Source organism: Pieris brassicae, chromosome 8 (genome assembly GCF_905147105.1).
Source record: "Pieris brassicae chromosome 8, ilPieBrab1.1, whole genome shotgun sequence".
Taxonomy (NCBI): Eukaryota; Metazoa; Arthropoda; class Insecta; order Lepidoptera; family Pieridae; genus Pieris; species Pieris brassicae.
This window is the reverse complement of record NC_059672.1, coordinates 18,211,746-18,229,796: the sequence shown is the minus strand read 5'-3', so window position 1 is coordinate 18,229,796 and position 18,051 is coordinate 18,211,746. Positions and strand designations below refer to the sequence as shown.

At 35.6% G+C, this 18,051-nt stretch overlaps 1 protein-coding gene across 1 annotated transcript; it reads left to right on the top strand.

Moving 5' to 3' along the window:
* The first annotated feature begins 2,132 nt into the window (after positions 1 to 2,132).
* On the top strand, positions 2,133 to 6,412 carry LOC123713370 (toll-like receptor 7). The gene has a single exon (XM_045666993.1). It carries the CDS (start codon positions 2,387 to 2,389, stop codon positions 6,137 to 6,139), a length of 3,753 nt encoding a protein of 1,250 aa, XP_045522949.1. The 5' UTR covers positions 2,133 to 2,386; the 3' UTR covers positions 6,140 to 6,412.
* The last annotated feature ends 11,639 nt before the right edge of the window (positions 6,413 to 18,051 follow it).

The window sequence follows — 18,051 nt, the reverse complement described above, 5'->3', positions numbered from 1 at the left end:
AAGGAATTGCTTAATAAATTGGATCGTCTCCAAAAATTCTATATTCGGTACGTTACTTACGGTAACTTACTTCGGTAAGTTCGGTAAGAATGTACGACCACATTGCGTTCATTGTTATTTGTCAGCGACGTGATGCTCATGTTGTCCATCTCTCATATTTCATCCTCTTCAATCCTTAAAGCCCATCAGAAATCCCATCACATAATTCTTGGCGAATCCTTAAAGGTCTGCAGTGAGGCTAAGGTATTCGCTTCCTGTTACCACCCGCCGAGCTCCTTTATCGTCCTTCTACCTTCATACTACACATTCAACTGAAATTATTGTGAGCCATGTATCCTTATTTTTTTCATTAACCACGTGTTTTAATTGCTTTGTTTTGTTCCATTCTTTAAAATAATTAAATAAATAGGAGGAACTTTTTATTTAATTATTTTGATTGTATCTTGCAACGAAGTGTATAAAAATAGAAATTAAATAAATTAATAGTTGAAAAGCATGTAATTATTCGAAATAAACAATGAAGAATTTTTAAATTTACGATGTTTATGGTGTGCACAAAAGTATCACTTATTAGCTGTTTCTCACGCATTTGTTTGTGTACACTGCAAATATACAGGGAGACCCAAGACTGGGACATCAAATGAAAGTACCTTAAATGTCGTACCTAGGATATTTTTCTGAAAGACGTTATTTTATTTTTAAAAGTAAGTATTTCTGCGTTCAATACTTTTCTTTAAAAAACCAAACCACTTATTTTTTGATTCCAATCAAGAGAATGGACAATTATAATTCTTGTTAAGTAACATAGTGAAATTATTTATTTTAATCAATTAAGTATTTTTATGGAAATTAATGAAATGCTCAAGTTCAAATTATCTCTTATCTTATGCCAATCGCGAATCTTTTAACAAGTCCGCAGCCTGTTGATTTTCTTAGATTATGGTGAATACTCAATACGATATGGCTCTGGTTTGTCTTTAAAATGATAATTGTTATTATAATAAAAGCAATAGATAAATTTAAGCAGCATAACACATACTATTTTCATGAAAAAACAGTGAGTACCTATAAACAGTATGAAATTCAATGACAGTTGACAGTTACCGCAACATTGTGAACAGAAACCCCAAAATATTTATTTTATTAAATAATAATATCCATAAGTCGAAGTGCGACTTGTATTAACCTGACGTGTATTAGCCCTGGGTTTGACTTCCGGCCACCTGCGTGCTTTTAGCGTAAAATAATTGCGAGACTTCACACATTGAAAGCATCGTTATGTCAATTAATTCAACAAATTCACGGATTTCAATTCGTGTAATATTTTTCATATCTACGCGCGTAAACCGAACAATAGAGTTTTTATGAGAGAAACACGTGTTTGCGAGGCTATATTCCTTTTATAAATTTTCGTAAGAAAACAACAATAGCTTGACATGAGCTATTTATATAATAGAAGTGACGTTATGATTCTTCAATAAATAAAAGGTAACCAAACCAAGTTTTATTTTAAATTATCAAAGAACTTTCAATTATACTACGTACAGTAATAAAAATCTTTGGTTTCCTATTTGTATTCTATTGTATTGAATCAAATTTTCGCAGCGTACTTTACGAATGCAATTCTTATCTCTAGATGTCGCTACATTGCGAGAACAGTTTAAATCTAGCTAAAATTATGCTTCAATGGCCATAGTGAAAGAATACAAGTGAGTTGAATATCCAAAAATATAAATTCTAGGTAGAATAACTTTTACGCAAAAGAATGAGGTACTAGAAAGTTTTATATGTTTTGTTTATTTTATACGAAGCTTATTTTTCATTTATGGTTATCTACGCTAATGTTCCAATAAAACAGACAAGTAAATAAAACACATTTTATATTACATTTTTATTTTACGGTATATTACATTTTCTATATGTGATAAGTAAATGACAATTTTCTGTCATTAAGTGAGCTGCTTATTCAACAAGAGTCGTTTCGTTTTCGTTCGTTAAAACGATAAAATGCGATATAATAATATTATATGTATGCGAGAGACATGTTATATACGTAAGTGCTTTTGCTATCACTATAAACTAGCTATGTGCGGGCTTATTCGTATCTATGCAGTGGGTAATAGAAATGCGATGGTGCGATTCATTCCCTAGCAAGTAGCCGGCTGCCGCGCATTGATGGCGTTTCACCGAACACGGCAGTCGCGGTTCCGGCGCCGAGAGGTGATCGCGTCTGGATAACGCCACAATGAGACTCGCGCAATATAATTATTACACGCTCAACAATATCGTATCCTCATACAAATAGTGCCGCGTATTATAATATGATCGCTCGCGACAAACGGACCAAAGTTTTATTTATCAAAACAAGTTGACAAGTGAAAATGAAATGGACAAAGTGCGGCTTAAAATGATAATTAGCGTGATATTCTTTTGTTTAGTGATGGGCGCGGCGCTCACGGGTCCGCCTGACGCTGCAGATGCATGTTTTCGAGTGGCCGGTGAGAACGTTGTGAAGTGCAATGTACGGACGCTGTCCTCGGATCGGGAACTGCCCGGTTCGATGCACTCCGATGGCGCGGAAAAGCTTGCAATCACCTGCGGCGCGGATCTAATCGAAACCACTATCAGGGATCATCAGTTTAGTAAAATGAAAGATTTAGCGGAGATCACTGTGACGAGTTGCAAAATTCTTCGTCTGCCTGGTAACGTGTTCGAAGGACTTCGCGGCTTAAAGACCTTGCAGTTACGCACCATGAATAATGATTGGGGTCATAATAAGGAATTGGAGATGTCCTTTGGCGCCTTTAACGGCTTGAGGGAGCTTCACACTCTAGATCTCGGCTTTAATAACATAAGAAAGATACCATCTGATTTGTTTTGTGCTCTGGAAAACATAATTTCTCTAAATCTCACTCGCAATAAGATAAAGTTTGTTGACGAGCTGGGATTTGGACACAAATGTGGTTCAACGTTGCAGACTATCGATCTGAGCTACAACGATATCATGTCTTTGCCAGCTGACTCTGAAATATTACATCTGCGACGGCTGACACAACTGTACTTGCAGAACAATAAAATAGGCGAATTTCCCGCCGAAGTTTTCAGTGACCTTCTATCGTTAAAAGTTGTGAACCTCTCCGATAACGCTATAAATTATTTGCCAGAAGGCTTGTTTCAAAATACGAGAGAAATTCGTGAAATTTACTTGAGGAACAATGAACTGGAAATATTGCCCAAAAGAATATTTAACAGGTTGGATCAGTTACTTGTTTTAGATCTTTCGGTGAATAAATTAAAGGGCGACCACATAGAAGATGAAACGTTTAGTGGTCTAATACGATTAATTGTGCTCGACCTGTCTCATAATGCTATCGCCCGCATCGCTCAGAATATGTTTAAAGATTTATTTTTTCTACAAAATCTTAACCTAATCAATAACTCCATAAGTTTTATTGATGATAACGCGTTTTCACCACTTTTCAATCTCCATACATTGAATTTAGGGCTCAACAAATTACGAACAATTGAAGATCACATGTTTAATGGATTGTTCATATTGAACAAATTAAATTTGAATAATAATTTATTATCATATGTAAGTGAAAACGCGTTTAAAAATTGTTCCGATTTGAAGGAATTAGATTTAAGTTCGAATAAGTTTACTAATGTACCGGAAGCAATATCACAATTACCATTTTTAAAGTCGTTAGATTTGGGTGAAAATTTATTGACGGAAATAACGAACAGTTCTTTTCAAAATTTATCACAGTTAACCGGTTTGCGTTTAATCGAAAATCAAATTGGAAATCTCACTGCGGGTATGTTCTGGGGAATGCCTAGCCTACAAGTGCTTAATTTGGCGAAAAATAAAGTACAGTCGATCGGGACTGAAACGTTTCAAAGAAACTCGCAGTTGGAAGCCGTGCGACTTGACACTAACTACATTTCAGATATAAATGGAGTATTTGTGTCTTTGACAAAGTTGCTATGGCTCAATTTATCCGAAAATCATTTAGTCTGGTTCGATTACGCTTTCGTCCCGCCGAACTTGAAATGGCTTGATATTCATGCGAACTTTATCGAAATTCTTGGTAATTATTATAAAATTCAAAGCGAACTACGCGTTAAGACATTGGACGCGAGCCATAATCGTATAGTGTCTTTATCAGCCATGTCTTTACCAAATAGTATTGAACTTTTATTTGTAAACAACAATGAAATAATAACAATAGAGGCTGATACGTTTCTTGAGAAAACTAATCTTACACGTGTTGACATGTATGCTAATAAAGTCGAGACATTAGATGCGAACAGCTTGCGTATCGCGCGATCTGATGACCGTACATTACCTCAGTTTTATATAAGCGCTAACCCTTTTCGATGCGACTGTACAATGAAATGGCTTTTACTTATAAATTCCGTTACTTCCCGACAATACCCGTACGTGATGGATTTGAATAATGTCGTATGTAAAGAATCTTATGTCCGCGGTGTCAAAAACCAAGCCGTTAGTTCTCTGCATATAAAAGATTTCCTTTGTAAATATGACAGCCATTGTCCCGATGATTGTACTTGTTGTGATTTTACCTTTTGTAATTGTAAATCGGTGTGTCCGCAAGACTGTTCTTGTTATCATGATTCGACAAAGACGACGAATGTAGTTGATTGTTCTGCGAAAAAAGCTAATACAATACCTCGCGATATGCCAGCAACTGCCACTCATATTTACTTTGACGGGAATTCTTATAATGAGCTTAATGAAACTCTATTTGAATTGATGCGGAGGGCTATTGTAATTTATTTAAATTCGAGTAATATAATAAGTGTCCAAAATAACACATTTCGTGAACTGGGTGACCTCAAAATACTGCATTTAGACAATAACAAATTAAAACGCCTTGAAGGCCTTGAATTTTCTAAATTAAACAACTTAAGGGAATTATACCTACAGAACAACGCCATTGAGTTCATTTCGAATGTAACATTTACGTTTTTGGGTTCTTTAGAAGTTTTACGGTTGGACGGAAATAGACTCGTAAATTATGGCCTGTGGCATTTGGACAATAACAAAAAGTTACAAACTCTGTTCGTCGGCAATAACTTATGGTCTTGTGATTGTAAATATTTACAAGGATTCCTCACATACATATCGCAGAATGTAGAGAAGGTTGTGGATATCCGTAATCTTTGGTGCATCAATGAGAAATCTAGTTTATCGAAGAAGCCATTGAGTTTAAATGTGACGATTTGTAGTGAAATAAGTGATAACTCAGTGATAAGCGCTTTCTTCGTCTCTAACAACATACCATTACTGGCCTCGGTTCTCACCGGGTTCATGCTTATTTTATTAATATTAGCTTTAGTATTCACATTTAGATACGCTTGCAGAATGTGGTTATACTCAAATTGCGGTATTAAGCTCTTTCCCCTAGCAAGCGCTTTTAACGACGCCGATAAACTTTATGACGCTTATATTTGTTACAGTCCAAAAGACGAAGAATTCGTTATAGAATCCTTAGCGCGGGAGCTTGAGAACGGCTATCCGTCGTATCATCTCTGTCTACATTATAGAGATGTTCCACAATTTGAAGCAACCTACGCCCAGTTCCCTGACTTAGTGGTCGAGGCGACCGAAGCCTCGCGGCGTATTATAGTTGTTCTAACAAAGAACTTTATACTAACGGAATGGTCTCAGATAGAATTCCGACAAGCATTTCAACGCGCACTCCAAAACAATCCACACAAATTAATAATTGTCTCCGTAGGGCTCGCGCCGCGAGATCCGGAATTAAAATCGTATTTAAAAACGGGTTTAGAGATAACTTGGAAAGAGAAACGTTTTTGGGAGAGGTTACGATACGCGATGCCATCGTGTAAGCGGCGCGGGCATAAGTTGAAAAGACTCAATTACGGAAGGAATTCCAATACGTACACAATGGACGCGTCGGTATTAAATAGCACTTGTCAAACGCTCTGCGGCAAATCGGCGAATTCCGCTGAGCGTTCCCCATGCGATCGTCCTTTATCCGAACACATTTATTCCACTATTGATTCCGATTATTCGTCTAATGATTTCCAAGGCCGGCACAATCCGCAATCTGTGGTGTTACAACACACAGTTCAGACGTACCTGGTTTAAAACGTAGTTGTATATAACGAAAGATCTCATTATAACGGTATCAAGATATCGGTAGACATTCGTTGAGCATGTCGCTTAACTGTGAAAGTTTTGGAATGAATCATGTCGTCCGATGGTGTATATAGACCTTATAGTGTTTATAATTGTGTAACTTTTGTACAATAACGATACCAAATTTCGCATTTAAAGATTCGCTTATTTATTGAATTTTGTTTGAAATGTTGTAAGTATTATTTTAAAGACTGTAAATTATTGTAGATTATTCGATTATGCCTGATGTTTGTATAGATGATTAATAAAATGTTTATAACTTGAAAGGGTCTTTTATTAATTTCACATTTCACTCACGATATAGTCTAATTATTCAGGCTCGAAAAAGTATATAGATTTTCATATTATTTTTTGTAAGTACTTTTCCATCAAACAATACAAGGTTGCACACACTGAATAATGTATATTGTACGTATAACGTAACAAGGGACAATACATGTTTTATTTTGAATCAGATCCCTTTTTTACGATTGTAGCTAGATTACAGCGGTTTCGTGGTATAGTATTGAAAAAATTATGACTATTGAATTTCATCCCGCGAGAATAAAATCTCTAGAATTTCTGGAATATTTAGACGTTATTTTAGAGTACCATCTATTCAGTAACCAGAAATAAATCCCTTAAAACGAAAGGCTTTGCATGGCTTCCTAAAATTTACAGTAAATCGTGTATAAATAGATGTATCCAGGGCTGAACGCGTGTCTATTGTGGTCTCAAAATCTACTTACTCTATTTCACCTTAGCTAAGCTTACGTTAACAAAGAAAATGATAATAACTGGCTCATATTTCTTGCCCCTAATCTAGGACGATACTTTTTTAATTTACTCTACGAATATATACAATGACCTACAGTTACTAACACATTGATAGGGTTGCCTGATTGAATAAACGTTCAAAATAGATTAGCTGATATGATTTCTGAAGCCCCTGTGCGTAACGAAATTGTCGAGTTAAAATTTTGAACGTGACAACAGCGCCCCCTGTGCTTCTATTAATGTTATTGCTTGTAAAACGAGAAGCTAATTTTGAGTTACGTTTTTATTGTGTTAGCTGTTGAGTGGCGCCGCGGGTCTTACCAAAGTGACGCAACGGAGTGTGTTACCTATAACTGGAGATATGAGAAAGGTTTTGAAACTTTTAAAAACAATACTTTTCTCATAACATCTGATGTCTCAAAGTCGTTCTAGGTGTCCCGAATTTTTAGGTAAGAAACTAATGATAAATTATTCTGATCTTAATATTATTCGAACTATATAGTAGAACTGTATATATACACTTTGCAACAGTGTTGGCGTAGTGGCTTCAGCGTGCGACTCTCATCCTTGTATCGTAGATTCGATCACCGGCTGTGTACCAATGGACATTCTGTCTGTGCGAAAGCAAACATCGTAAGGAAACCGGCTTGCTTTATACCCAAAAAGTCGACGGCGTGTGTCAGGCACAGGAGGCTGATCCTACTTGCCTATTGAATTGACAAATGATCATGAAACAGATACAGAAATTTGAGGCCCAGACAATGCAGGCTTCTTCGAAGCGCCAATGGTTCTTTTTTATTTATTTATAATTTTTATTGTTTTCACATTATATGTTTTATAAAAGATCGTATTAAATTACTAAAATAACAGTTCGTTAAAAATCCTTACGTTAATTCTTATATTTCAATATAATATATGTTTCTTTTTTTTGACGTTCATAAGTGTACATTGTGTTACCTATATAATAAATGTTTTTTGATTTTCATAACACGACAAAAATATCACATATATTTCAACTGTAGCTTTATACCTTAAAATTCAGGAAGCTCTGTGCCAGACCTTTGATAACACTATTTGCTATAAAGAATCTTATCTAATCCTCAAGAATTTTACACAGTTAACAAACAAACGCGACTCCCGGCCTAATTAAACAAAATTTTACCATAAACTTTACAGCCATTACATGCATTTGAGTAATAATAAAGAATGGGAGTCTATATCAACATTGATTGCTGATGTAAACTTTATGACATAATAAACCATCTTATTGCTACGCCATTGTCGTCTTTATGCAAATGAGGTTTAGGAACTATAATGAGAAATCGTGTTATAAATATCACGCCCTAGAGAATCACGAATGTTTTTTATTGCTACTGAAATGTCTACTGTATATGCGTTTATTACGTTAACATGTGTTTAGAAATACGTTTCTTTACGAATATTAATTATTAAGGAACTAAAATAGGTCAAAAAGAGATTCTTTGACTATCTCTCTCTCTCTATAGGTATAGTAACATCTGGCGCGAATTTTTTTACAACTGTATATAGTTTTGAAAACGACGTGTCTGTGTTCATCAGTCCATCTCGTTGGCGAACGTCTAGGTACGTGATCTTATGCCTTCAGTGTTGCCAATCACGATGAGCTTCTCTATGTTCTCGCCCCTACAAACTGTGTGACCAAACTACGAAATGATGCGTTGGCCGCATATGGTTCATAAACGGACCATATTGTGTATGTAATATTTTCAGTGGAAGTTTCAAATACTATTAGTTAATGAATAATTTAATTAAGTATCAGGTTCTGTAATACCTTTTTTATATCTGGCTATTGGATATATGGTCTTATAATAGACGACTCATATAGATGAAAGAAGAAAGATTTCGCTGAAAAGACACCGTGGAGAAGGATTGGCAATTGATAAGCGGTAGCGTGTATTTGTAGCCTAATTTTTACATTTAATAATAACAGCCTACATTAGAAATACCCAATGGACAAATGATAATATTAAGGCTCTTCAATTATTTCTAAAACACACTTGTGCTAAAGTTTTAGATAAAACTGTTTGAGTGGTGTTGGAGTATTTGTATAAGCCAAATATTGATGAGGGTGCAACTTTTCTCTAGAAGTTTACAAACACTCAGTTAAGCTTTGTCATTATGAGTTTTAATATTTTATTACAAACATGTAAAGCTACCTTTATCGATTTGAAATTTAAGTTGTGTTCGAACTTGAGAAACTGAGGTTAAATATACGGATTACAAGGAAAGTACAAATTACTGCATGTCAATCATCAATCACTTTCCATCACCACGTTTACATAGTTTGTCCGAAAGAGACAAAATAGTACTTAAGAGTGCAATTAGACTGATTTGGTTTTTAAGTACATATTTATAATAAACAAAAGCCTTTCTCAGATCTTTTATATTATAGTTAGACTTAGATAAACCTATTATAAATAATTAAACCAAGAGATAACGATATTAATAAATAATGAATACATTGGTTTAACAGTTCTAAAGGTAAAGGACCAACAATCTTTTCTATACAAATTCCACCCGTATCACCTCAACGTTCAATGTTCTATAACTAGTATTTTCTAAGGCAGGTTTTGCCGCGCACTACCACTTTGTGGAACCAGCTGCCCACTGAATTATTTCCGAAGTAAAGCTGTGGTAAGGAAGTGACTTAGGGTCCATAAAGAAAATAGCGTAGCATTTCTTAAAAGGCAGTCAACGCACTTCTGTCAATGTGTTCATGGGAGGTATCACTTGAAGTGAGCCTCCTGCCTGTTTTCCTTCTGTTCTATAAAAAAATTCCGTACCAGTGATATCGACATAAAAATGGGACAACCCATGACAATTACAGTTTACAGGCCTGCATAGTAGAATAGTTATATGTAACACTGATTTTGTTTATTAAAAGGTTATGTGAATATAGTTCATGTTACTCCTATACACAGTAGGCAAATTAGAGGCAAGTTAGTGTTATTCCCGTCAGCTGTCAAATTCTGATGAACATTTGATACGTATAGATTTATTCGTACGGCTGTAAACGCATCTTTAAGAGACTTTCGGTGGAAAAGAGAATAAATGATAGTTCGCGCGTGTCTCAGACGTGCATTGTATTAAGAATTAACAATGAACAGTGAACATTCACAGTTGTTATGAATACTTGCGTCAGCTCCCAACTCGTGCCCGGGTCTGAGAATTGCGACATGTAACTTTGTCGCAGAAAATAAATATCAATTATTTTTACTTTTCCCTGATGGACAACTTAATTTTTGTGTAAGTACATAGCTCCGTCCGTGAAACGATATGGTATCAAACGATTCGACTACCTAAATATACATATATGATCTTCATACTCCGGATTTAAATTAATTCATTGACGTTAATACATTTAATTCCCTTGGCCAAAACCAATCAGTAGAAAAATTTAATACTACGAGCCCAGACTGTACATTTTGCTCACTCAGGTTTCCTTAGTTTGATAAGCGTGGCGATACCTAAATCCTCGGAGTTATCCCGAGAGTACAGCCATGCACAGGCACACTCTCCAGCATTTTATAAGAATGGCTATCATTTAGCATTAACAACATTATATATATAGCGTTTATCTATACTTTTGTTGTACGTGAGTAGTAAATATAGAGTGCAAATGACATCCTCTATTATTTGAAGCATCCAGGAACAAACACTTTTGATGCATTTTGGAGTCGGTACAATTGTTTTAAGGAATTTTTGGTTATAAAGACATTATTATTGGAAAATTAAAGAGGGCCTGTAACGGCCATTACTGCACTTTCTATATCATAAGGATATCCTAAAGTAACAAACTGTCGCTAGGACACGTGACCTTCTTTCTCTTCTCATCTGTGCCACACTTCGTAACTTAGGTATACCATTAAATTCTTCAAGTTTCTCAATTGACAGCCTCTCGTTCGAAACTCATGTTTTGCAGTAAACATGCCACCAGAAAACCTATGCTATCAATAAAAAAAATTGGTATTCATGTCATAATAACCCAACCAGACGAAAAGCATTTATACAGACGATTAGATTAATCGATGTTCAATCGAACATAAACTAAGGATTACACCATAATTGGCAATGAGAATATGAATACCTCGAACCGTTACCCACGTGCCGAGCGATTTATATACACGACTTTTGTCTCGAAGTGTAATGTATGAATGATAATCGTAGTGAAATGTGATGTGAATATGTTGGAAGTTGGTGGGTGGCTAGCGGCTGGGATGAATGTAAATTGCGTATTAAATCATTTTCAAGAAACTGTTGTAGTATGTTTAAAAGATTTTAGTTTGAACTGCACAAAACACAATTAAATTAAGTGATTTCTAATAAAAATAATATTCATAAGTCTTGTATATATACTAATTAACGAATAAAACAAATTTAACATGTAATTATCTAATCAATAGAATTATTGTTTTTATATCTGTATCTTGGTTTCCGTTATTAAAATATAATATATATTTATTTTAAGTGTGTGTATATTTTGTAAATAAAAATAATTATAGTACTCTAATATGCAGCTCCTGTCCGGGAGAAGGCCTCCTCCAACTTTTCCCAATCAATATAAATAGTAAATAATAATAATGTTACTCTTTGGTGCCTTTCGGAGTATATGCTATCGGAGTGTTCTATTTTATTGATTTCATAGTTCGTTATAAGAAAACCTCAATTTAGCACAAGTCTTATCATATATGTATATACATATTACATTTCTACTTTTTTATATGGTCAAACGAGCCTACGGGACGCCCAAAAAGGGCTGTCATCATATCCCATTTTTAGTAGGTGCGTTGCCAGCCTTGGAGTGACGATTACACTCTTTCTTTGAAATACAGGGTAATTTGAAATCTATTATTTTTGGTTCCGCTGGTTATTACCAGCTATTGGACTATTGTCCAATCATCATCCCAAAAATATCAGGTCTAAGGTATCAAAACATAAACTGAAACCCTTTATCTTTATAAAAATGTTCTTTAAGAATACATGTAAAATAAGAAAATAGTAGTTACCATAGTCTGCTGAACCGCGGAAATGGGCGCGCATCGTGATTGTATTCATGAATATAGAAAGCTTTCTCTCATAACATTGCTGATAAAAGCAAAATAAAAGAAAACAGTTACCAATTTAATTATACTCTAGTTATATAAAATTCTCATTCACAAGGTGTTCTTCTGTTTCAATGAAAGTACATTTTCATCGCCAAAAATTGCGAGCTCAAATAAAATTTTCCACGGAAATTATTTTAAAGGGTTGAAATTCGCGAAAACGTTTTATAGATACACTTCCACGATAAGATAACTTGGCAACATTTCAAATATATATCACCCGTCTGAAAAAATTTGAATTTCTAAATTTTACGAAACCTCTATTTTTTATGGATGTGTTTGTCAGTACTAATGTTTTTAGTTATACTTATTTTTCTTGACGTGTCTACTTTTCTTGCTGTCGACGTAATTATAACGTATATTATTCCGCAGTAGCTCTAGTGGTTGTCTCAATCTCTCTACCTATGTTATAATTCTTTCTAGATTCAGAATTTAAACGTATGTTTCATCATCTGACCTGAAGGCAGAATACGAGATTCCACCATTATCACCTCGAAGTGCGTCGTTCCACAACTGAGCGTTTCTTAAGGCATTTTCTGCCGCGCACCGCCACTATGTGGAACCAGCTGCCTACTGAAGTATTTTCTAACCAATTCGACTTAGGGTGCTTTAAGAAAAGACCAATTCTTAAAAGGCCGGCAAAGCACTTGCTTCAAGCAATGTCTGTGGGCTGCGGGTATCACTTAATACCAGGTGAGCCACCTACCCGTTTGCCCAAGTCAAATAAAAAAACTGTTTATTGAAGATTGAGTGTTCTATAAATATATAATGTTTTATACAACATGTGCAGATTTTCTATGCTCTCATCTCAGATAACAGACATGAGAGAAAAATATGGGTCAGAGTTAGAGCTTGTCTGATAGACAGGTAGACCTCAAGGGTCTACCTGTCTATCAACCCTTCGAAACCACTCATGTTTGTTTGTTGTATGTACAGATGACTGATATCGGGTAAGGGACAAATCCCTACATTGATTTTCTATTTATCAGTGTGATCGGGGTTATTTTTCACAGCATGAAAAATGAATTTTCTCAAACAAATCAATTTCGAATCTGTAATTCGAACGCTGGACAGTCCTTCACACGCGTCTATAAAATATATCCGAGTCTATATATACGCGTCTACTTAAGTGTTCATTATTTGCGTTTTGATTGTTGTTTGTTTTTTGAAACTAAAATACTGAGAGAATTATAGATAAAATTGTTTGCTGTCCTTTACGTATTTGCGTGCGACATTCGAGGTGGTAGGTTCGAATCGACTTTCTGTCTAGTTGCGCATATGACACTCGCTCGCGTACAGTTAAGGAAAACATCGTGAGGAAACTTGTCTATTAGAAATGTCGAAACAGATACAACATTCTGAGGTATAAAGCAAATTCCAGTTTCCCCAAATATGCATAAAACCAATGAAGACATGGGCATGTCTTAGACTCAAAAATTCGATTGCGTACAGGTCAGGCGTATTCGTCAGGCACAAAGTGATAAAGCCAAGAAAAAAACAAATGATCACGAAACAGAAATCTTAGGCCCGTCCCTAAAAGGTTATAGCGACACTGGTTTTGTAAATAAAAAATATCTCAGTGGCCGAGTTATAAACAAGTTCTTATAAAGCTGACCCACAAGTCAGGACAAGCAACTTAGCCTAGGCTCCATGATAATTACTTTAGCATCCTGTTAAGATTTTTTGTTGATTGCATCTTGGTGTAGAATTAGAATAGGACGTGTTTCTATGGTTTCATTATCGGAGGTACATCGAAATTAGTCAGTGAAATAATGAGCGTTTTATTTATAACAGTTTTTTGTAACGTCCAATAGCCTTAAAAGGCAGTAAAAGTAATCTGTTTTATTAGCGTAAGTATCATTTTGTAGGCATTTTTAAATCAACCAATTACAGCGAGGAAATGCTGCCAGCGTTAAACATACACTGACACAGGGACCAAAACTTTTTTTTAATTTGTGTGTTTTCTTATTATTAATTTTAAATCATGTGTCTTATTATTAGAAGAGACCACCAAGGAAATTGTAAATACTGTTTGATTGTTATGAATAAAATAATAATGTTTAAAATTACCAATTTAATTAGTAGTTGTTTATTTAGATATAATCGTACAGTTTTCATTCTAGAATAAAGTTAAATTATAAACCTTTTTTTAAATTAAATCTCGCCGTTGGCTTAAGGCTTTTACAGCTCAGCTCGGGGTGTTTTGGCGAGTGTAGCTTGGCCGTAATGATCGTTTTTCCCGCGACTAGCGAAGGTCCTGTGAGACTCGGACCTCGGCTTGCGCCGTCGCGGGGAATAAACCTAATTTTACCAGGATCAACTTGTATCCATCCAGAATGTAAAATTTAATTTTGTATACCTTTTGATTCAGTATTTTTTTTAAATAGCTCTTGAGTCTTTTTATGTCTTACCTTTTAGATAGCTTATTAAAGCGAAATTGTAGCTTCATAAAATAAACGGGTCATAGAGCTTTATGTAAACATAGACGAGTGCAAGGACCTGATATGAATGAAAACCAGTTTGTGAACCGGTGGTATAACGGGTTCGTTTCAGTGAAAATATGTTTTTTTTTGCAAATCACAGAAATAAAGGTTCTATGGAGAATTCTATGCACAAAATTACTAAATAACTACCGCCTACCAGTAATACCGCCTATCTGGACATTATCAGACGGCGCACAAGTGCGTTGTTTGCCTTTTTCAATCGGTATGCTGCTTCCTTGAGGAGCCTAAGTCGAATATTCGGTCAGTGGACAGCTGGTTCCAAATAGTAGTGGTGCGCGGCGAAAAGTGCCTTGAAAACGCTCAGTTGTGGAATAACAGTAATTCTTAATAAACGACTTCAAGTACTTTTAAGTTTAAAACATAAAGAACGAAGTCTACCCGTATGCTGCAGTAATTCCATGAATGAACTAGACAATGTCAATTAAATATCGTAGCCAATTTGGCACGGCGCAGTCGTTCGAGAGCTATAGAGCTGAGGAGTGCAATTCCCTTGCACTTCTCAAGGTATGAAGACACGCCAATTAGACGAGAGGTTCTTACTCAAACGCTTAATCAACTGCGGTAAGACTGAATGTAATTATATGACTAATGTTCAATAGTATTAGGAGGACTTGTTTGATTGTACGATGCTCTCAGTGATTCTACCGTCACATAAATAATGCCACTTTCATTCCATACTGTACAAATTACAAATTAAATGTGTTTTAGTTGTTATTTCCATTAGTTCGTGGTCTGCAATATGGACCACTTTTGGGTAAAGGTCTCCTTCTGAACTTTCTATTTGGATCTGTTTTTTGCTTCCTCCATTCCATCCATCCATTTCTCCACAGAAACTTTTACGATATCTTCAGCGCATTGCTTTTGTGGTCCTCATTTTCCTGGATCGATCGGGATGGTCCCCTCTAGGGGCGGAGTCCATATTTTATCTATCCACGTTGCAACATCGGTGATCTTAGTTTCCATCCCTGATGTGGCCCCTTCGTCTTTTGTGAATCTTTTTGATTTTTGGTTAATACAAAATACACATAGTATTTACTGTTTACAATTATGCCTATACAAAATGTTACGCATTCATTTTATAAAAAAACGCGCAACAACCATTTTTGGTCTGGGCCTCAGATTTTTGCATATGTTTCTTGGTCATTTGTTAATCGAACAGGCAATTATTTGATCAGCACAGACCCTGACGCACGCCGTCGACTTTTTGGGTCTAAGGCAAGCCGGTTTCCTCACGATATTTTCCTTTAACGTTCGCTAGCTTATGTCAAATACGCACATAGAAAGAAAATCAATGGGTGCACAGCCGGGGATCGAACCTCGACCGCAGGGATGAGAGTCGCACGCTGAAGTCACTAGGCCAACACTGCTCATTCATTTTATACCTACGTCTTAAATATTTTTAAATCGTCACCCAAATCTTTTATAAAGCTAACTAGATATTGAACAGTCTGAAACCATTAGGTTTATTAGGTCTTGATATAAAACATAGTGAGTCGAAATATGTATGAAAAAGTCGAGCTAAATTCATTGCAATATTTCTAAATAAATTGAATCCATTGAGAATAGACGGGTAACAAATATAGATGAATAAACCCAGTATTACGAGAACATTTTATCTGACCTGGCAATATTTGAATACAGCTATTTTTAACAATTGCATTTAATAATTTCCTGTAAAGTTAACAAATGCTGAGTGTGGAAATCTTAAATAGTTGTCCGTATTAAAGCAGCCATTAAATTTGTCTATTACCTACGCTTGATTATTTTTCTTTATGGACATTACACAGTTGTCCTAAACCAGATAACACTGATACGGCCACTAGAGATGTAATTGCGTTCGCGCTAAGTCGAGATGGCGAACAGTCAATCGTCAAAATCTAAATTTGCGTTAGTCGTACTTCCATGTTGGGATTTTTTATTGTAGTCATATTTAGTTATAGAACTTTAGGGGTGTTCAATATCCATTTTTATTATCCATTTATATTTTATCCATAGTTCCATATTACTATAGACCAGTGTTTCCCCATGTGGGTCCCACGCCCAACTCGGTCAATTTAATTGTAAAAGAGTCTATTCGAAAATTATTCGAAATTTGATTTTCAGTTTTCTATTATATGTTTTGAAAATTTTGTTACTGCGTAAGTTCACTTAAAACCTATAATTTAAGTTTCTTAAGTGATTTTATTTATATTAAAAATTATGTACGTTACATAGGGGCCATAACAATTTTAGAAAGACTAAGGGCATGCCACAAAAAAAGTTGAGAAGTACTGATTTTGACGGAAACAAACACACTTCCGAATTTATTCCAAGTACATTTGACATTGCATGAGTCGCGGTCCCACGGGAAAACTGGCTTGAAATAGAATCTATCGATTCCGAAATCTACAGCACTGTCGTATTTCGGCAAATACCACTAAAGCCTGTGCCAAGATTTAATATCTGTGGTTGGCCATTTAGTTCGGAGAAACAGATCTGTCGATACCTGTTAAGAATCTCATGTATAATTAAACCCATTCGCCACAGGATATGAGAAGTGCAGTAAGGAAGAAACAAATTAATAAACTTCCTTTTCTAATTTGGTCTGAGACAAATGTAGGCTATGTCCTTCTTTAGCGTCTTTACGTCAAAGTCCGACAGTAGTGCTAGCTTCCGCTGTCTGCTTTGGTGGAAGCACATGTATGAAAATCATCGTTACGTGTATAGCGGAGTCCGTAATGGGTCCGTTCCGCTCGCAGTGGAAGGCGGGCAGAAAGACTGGCAACGCACTGTTGGCGATATCTGCGGGTATAAATGTATCAGAGGTAATTTTTTCATAGAATAAGGGCAGAGATAGAAGAGGTTGATTAAAACTATTTACGAAATTTTCGTTTTTAATTTTTAATAATTTAAGGCAGCGCATAGCGAGCCTTCTGGCAGTGCGAGTGTCATCAAATAAGCCTCCTGCTGATTAGATTTTTGCCATTGAAAAGAGTATGATGACGTTGCGTTTCACCCATTTAACACAATTAACTATATTTCAAAACCAGGCTATTTAGAAATGGGTAAAAACTAAAAAGTCATTTGTTGTGACGTATGCGGAATGTTTGTAGCCGTGCAGACCTCGAAGACAAAATTTAGGAAAGAACTAACAACGTTGTACAAAAAATCCTTTATTGTTTTTACCTAGTATATGTATATTAGATTGATTAGATTCGATTCCTGACTGTACACCAATAGACTGACTTGACTCTATTTATATAGCGCATTTAACACACGCTCGAACGGTAAAGGAAAACATCGTGAAGAAACCGGCTTGCCTTAGACCCAAACGTCGACGCCATGTGTCAGGAACTGGAGGTTGATCACCTACTTATCTATAAGACAAATGATCATGACGCAGATACAGAAATCTCAGGCGAAGCCCTAAGTTGTGTAATGTAGTGCCACTGATTTATTTTATTTTTTTATAAAATTTGAT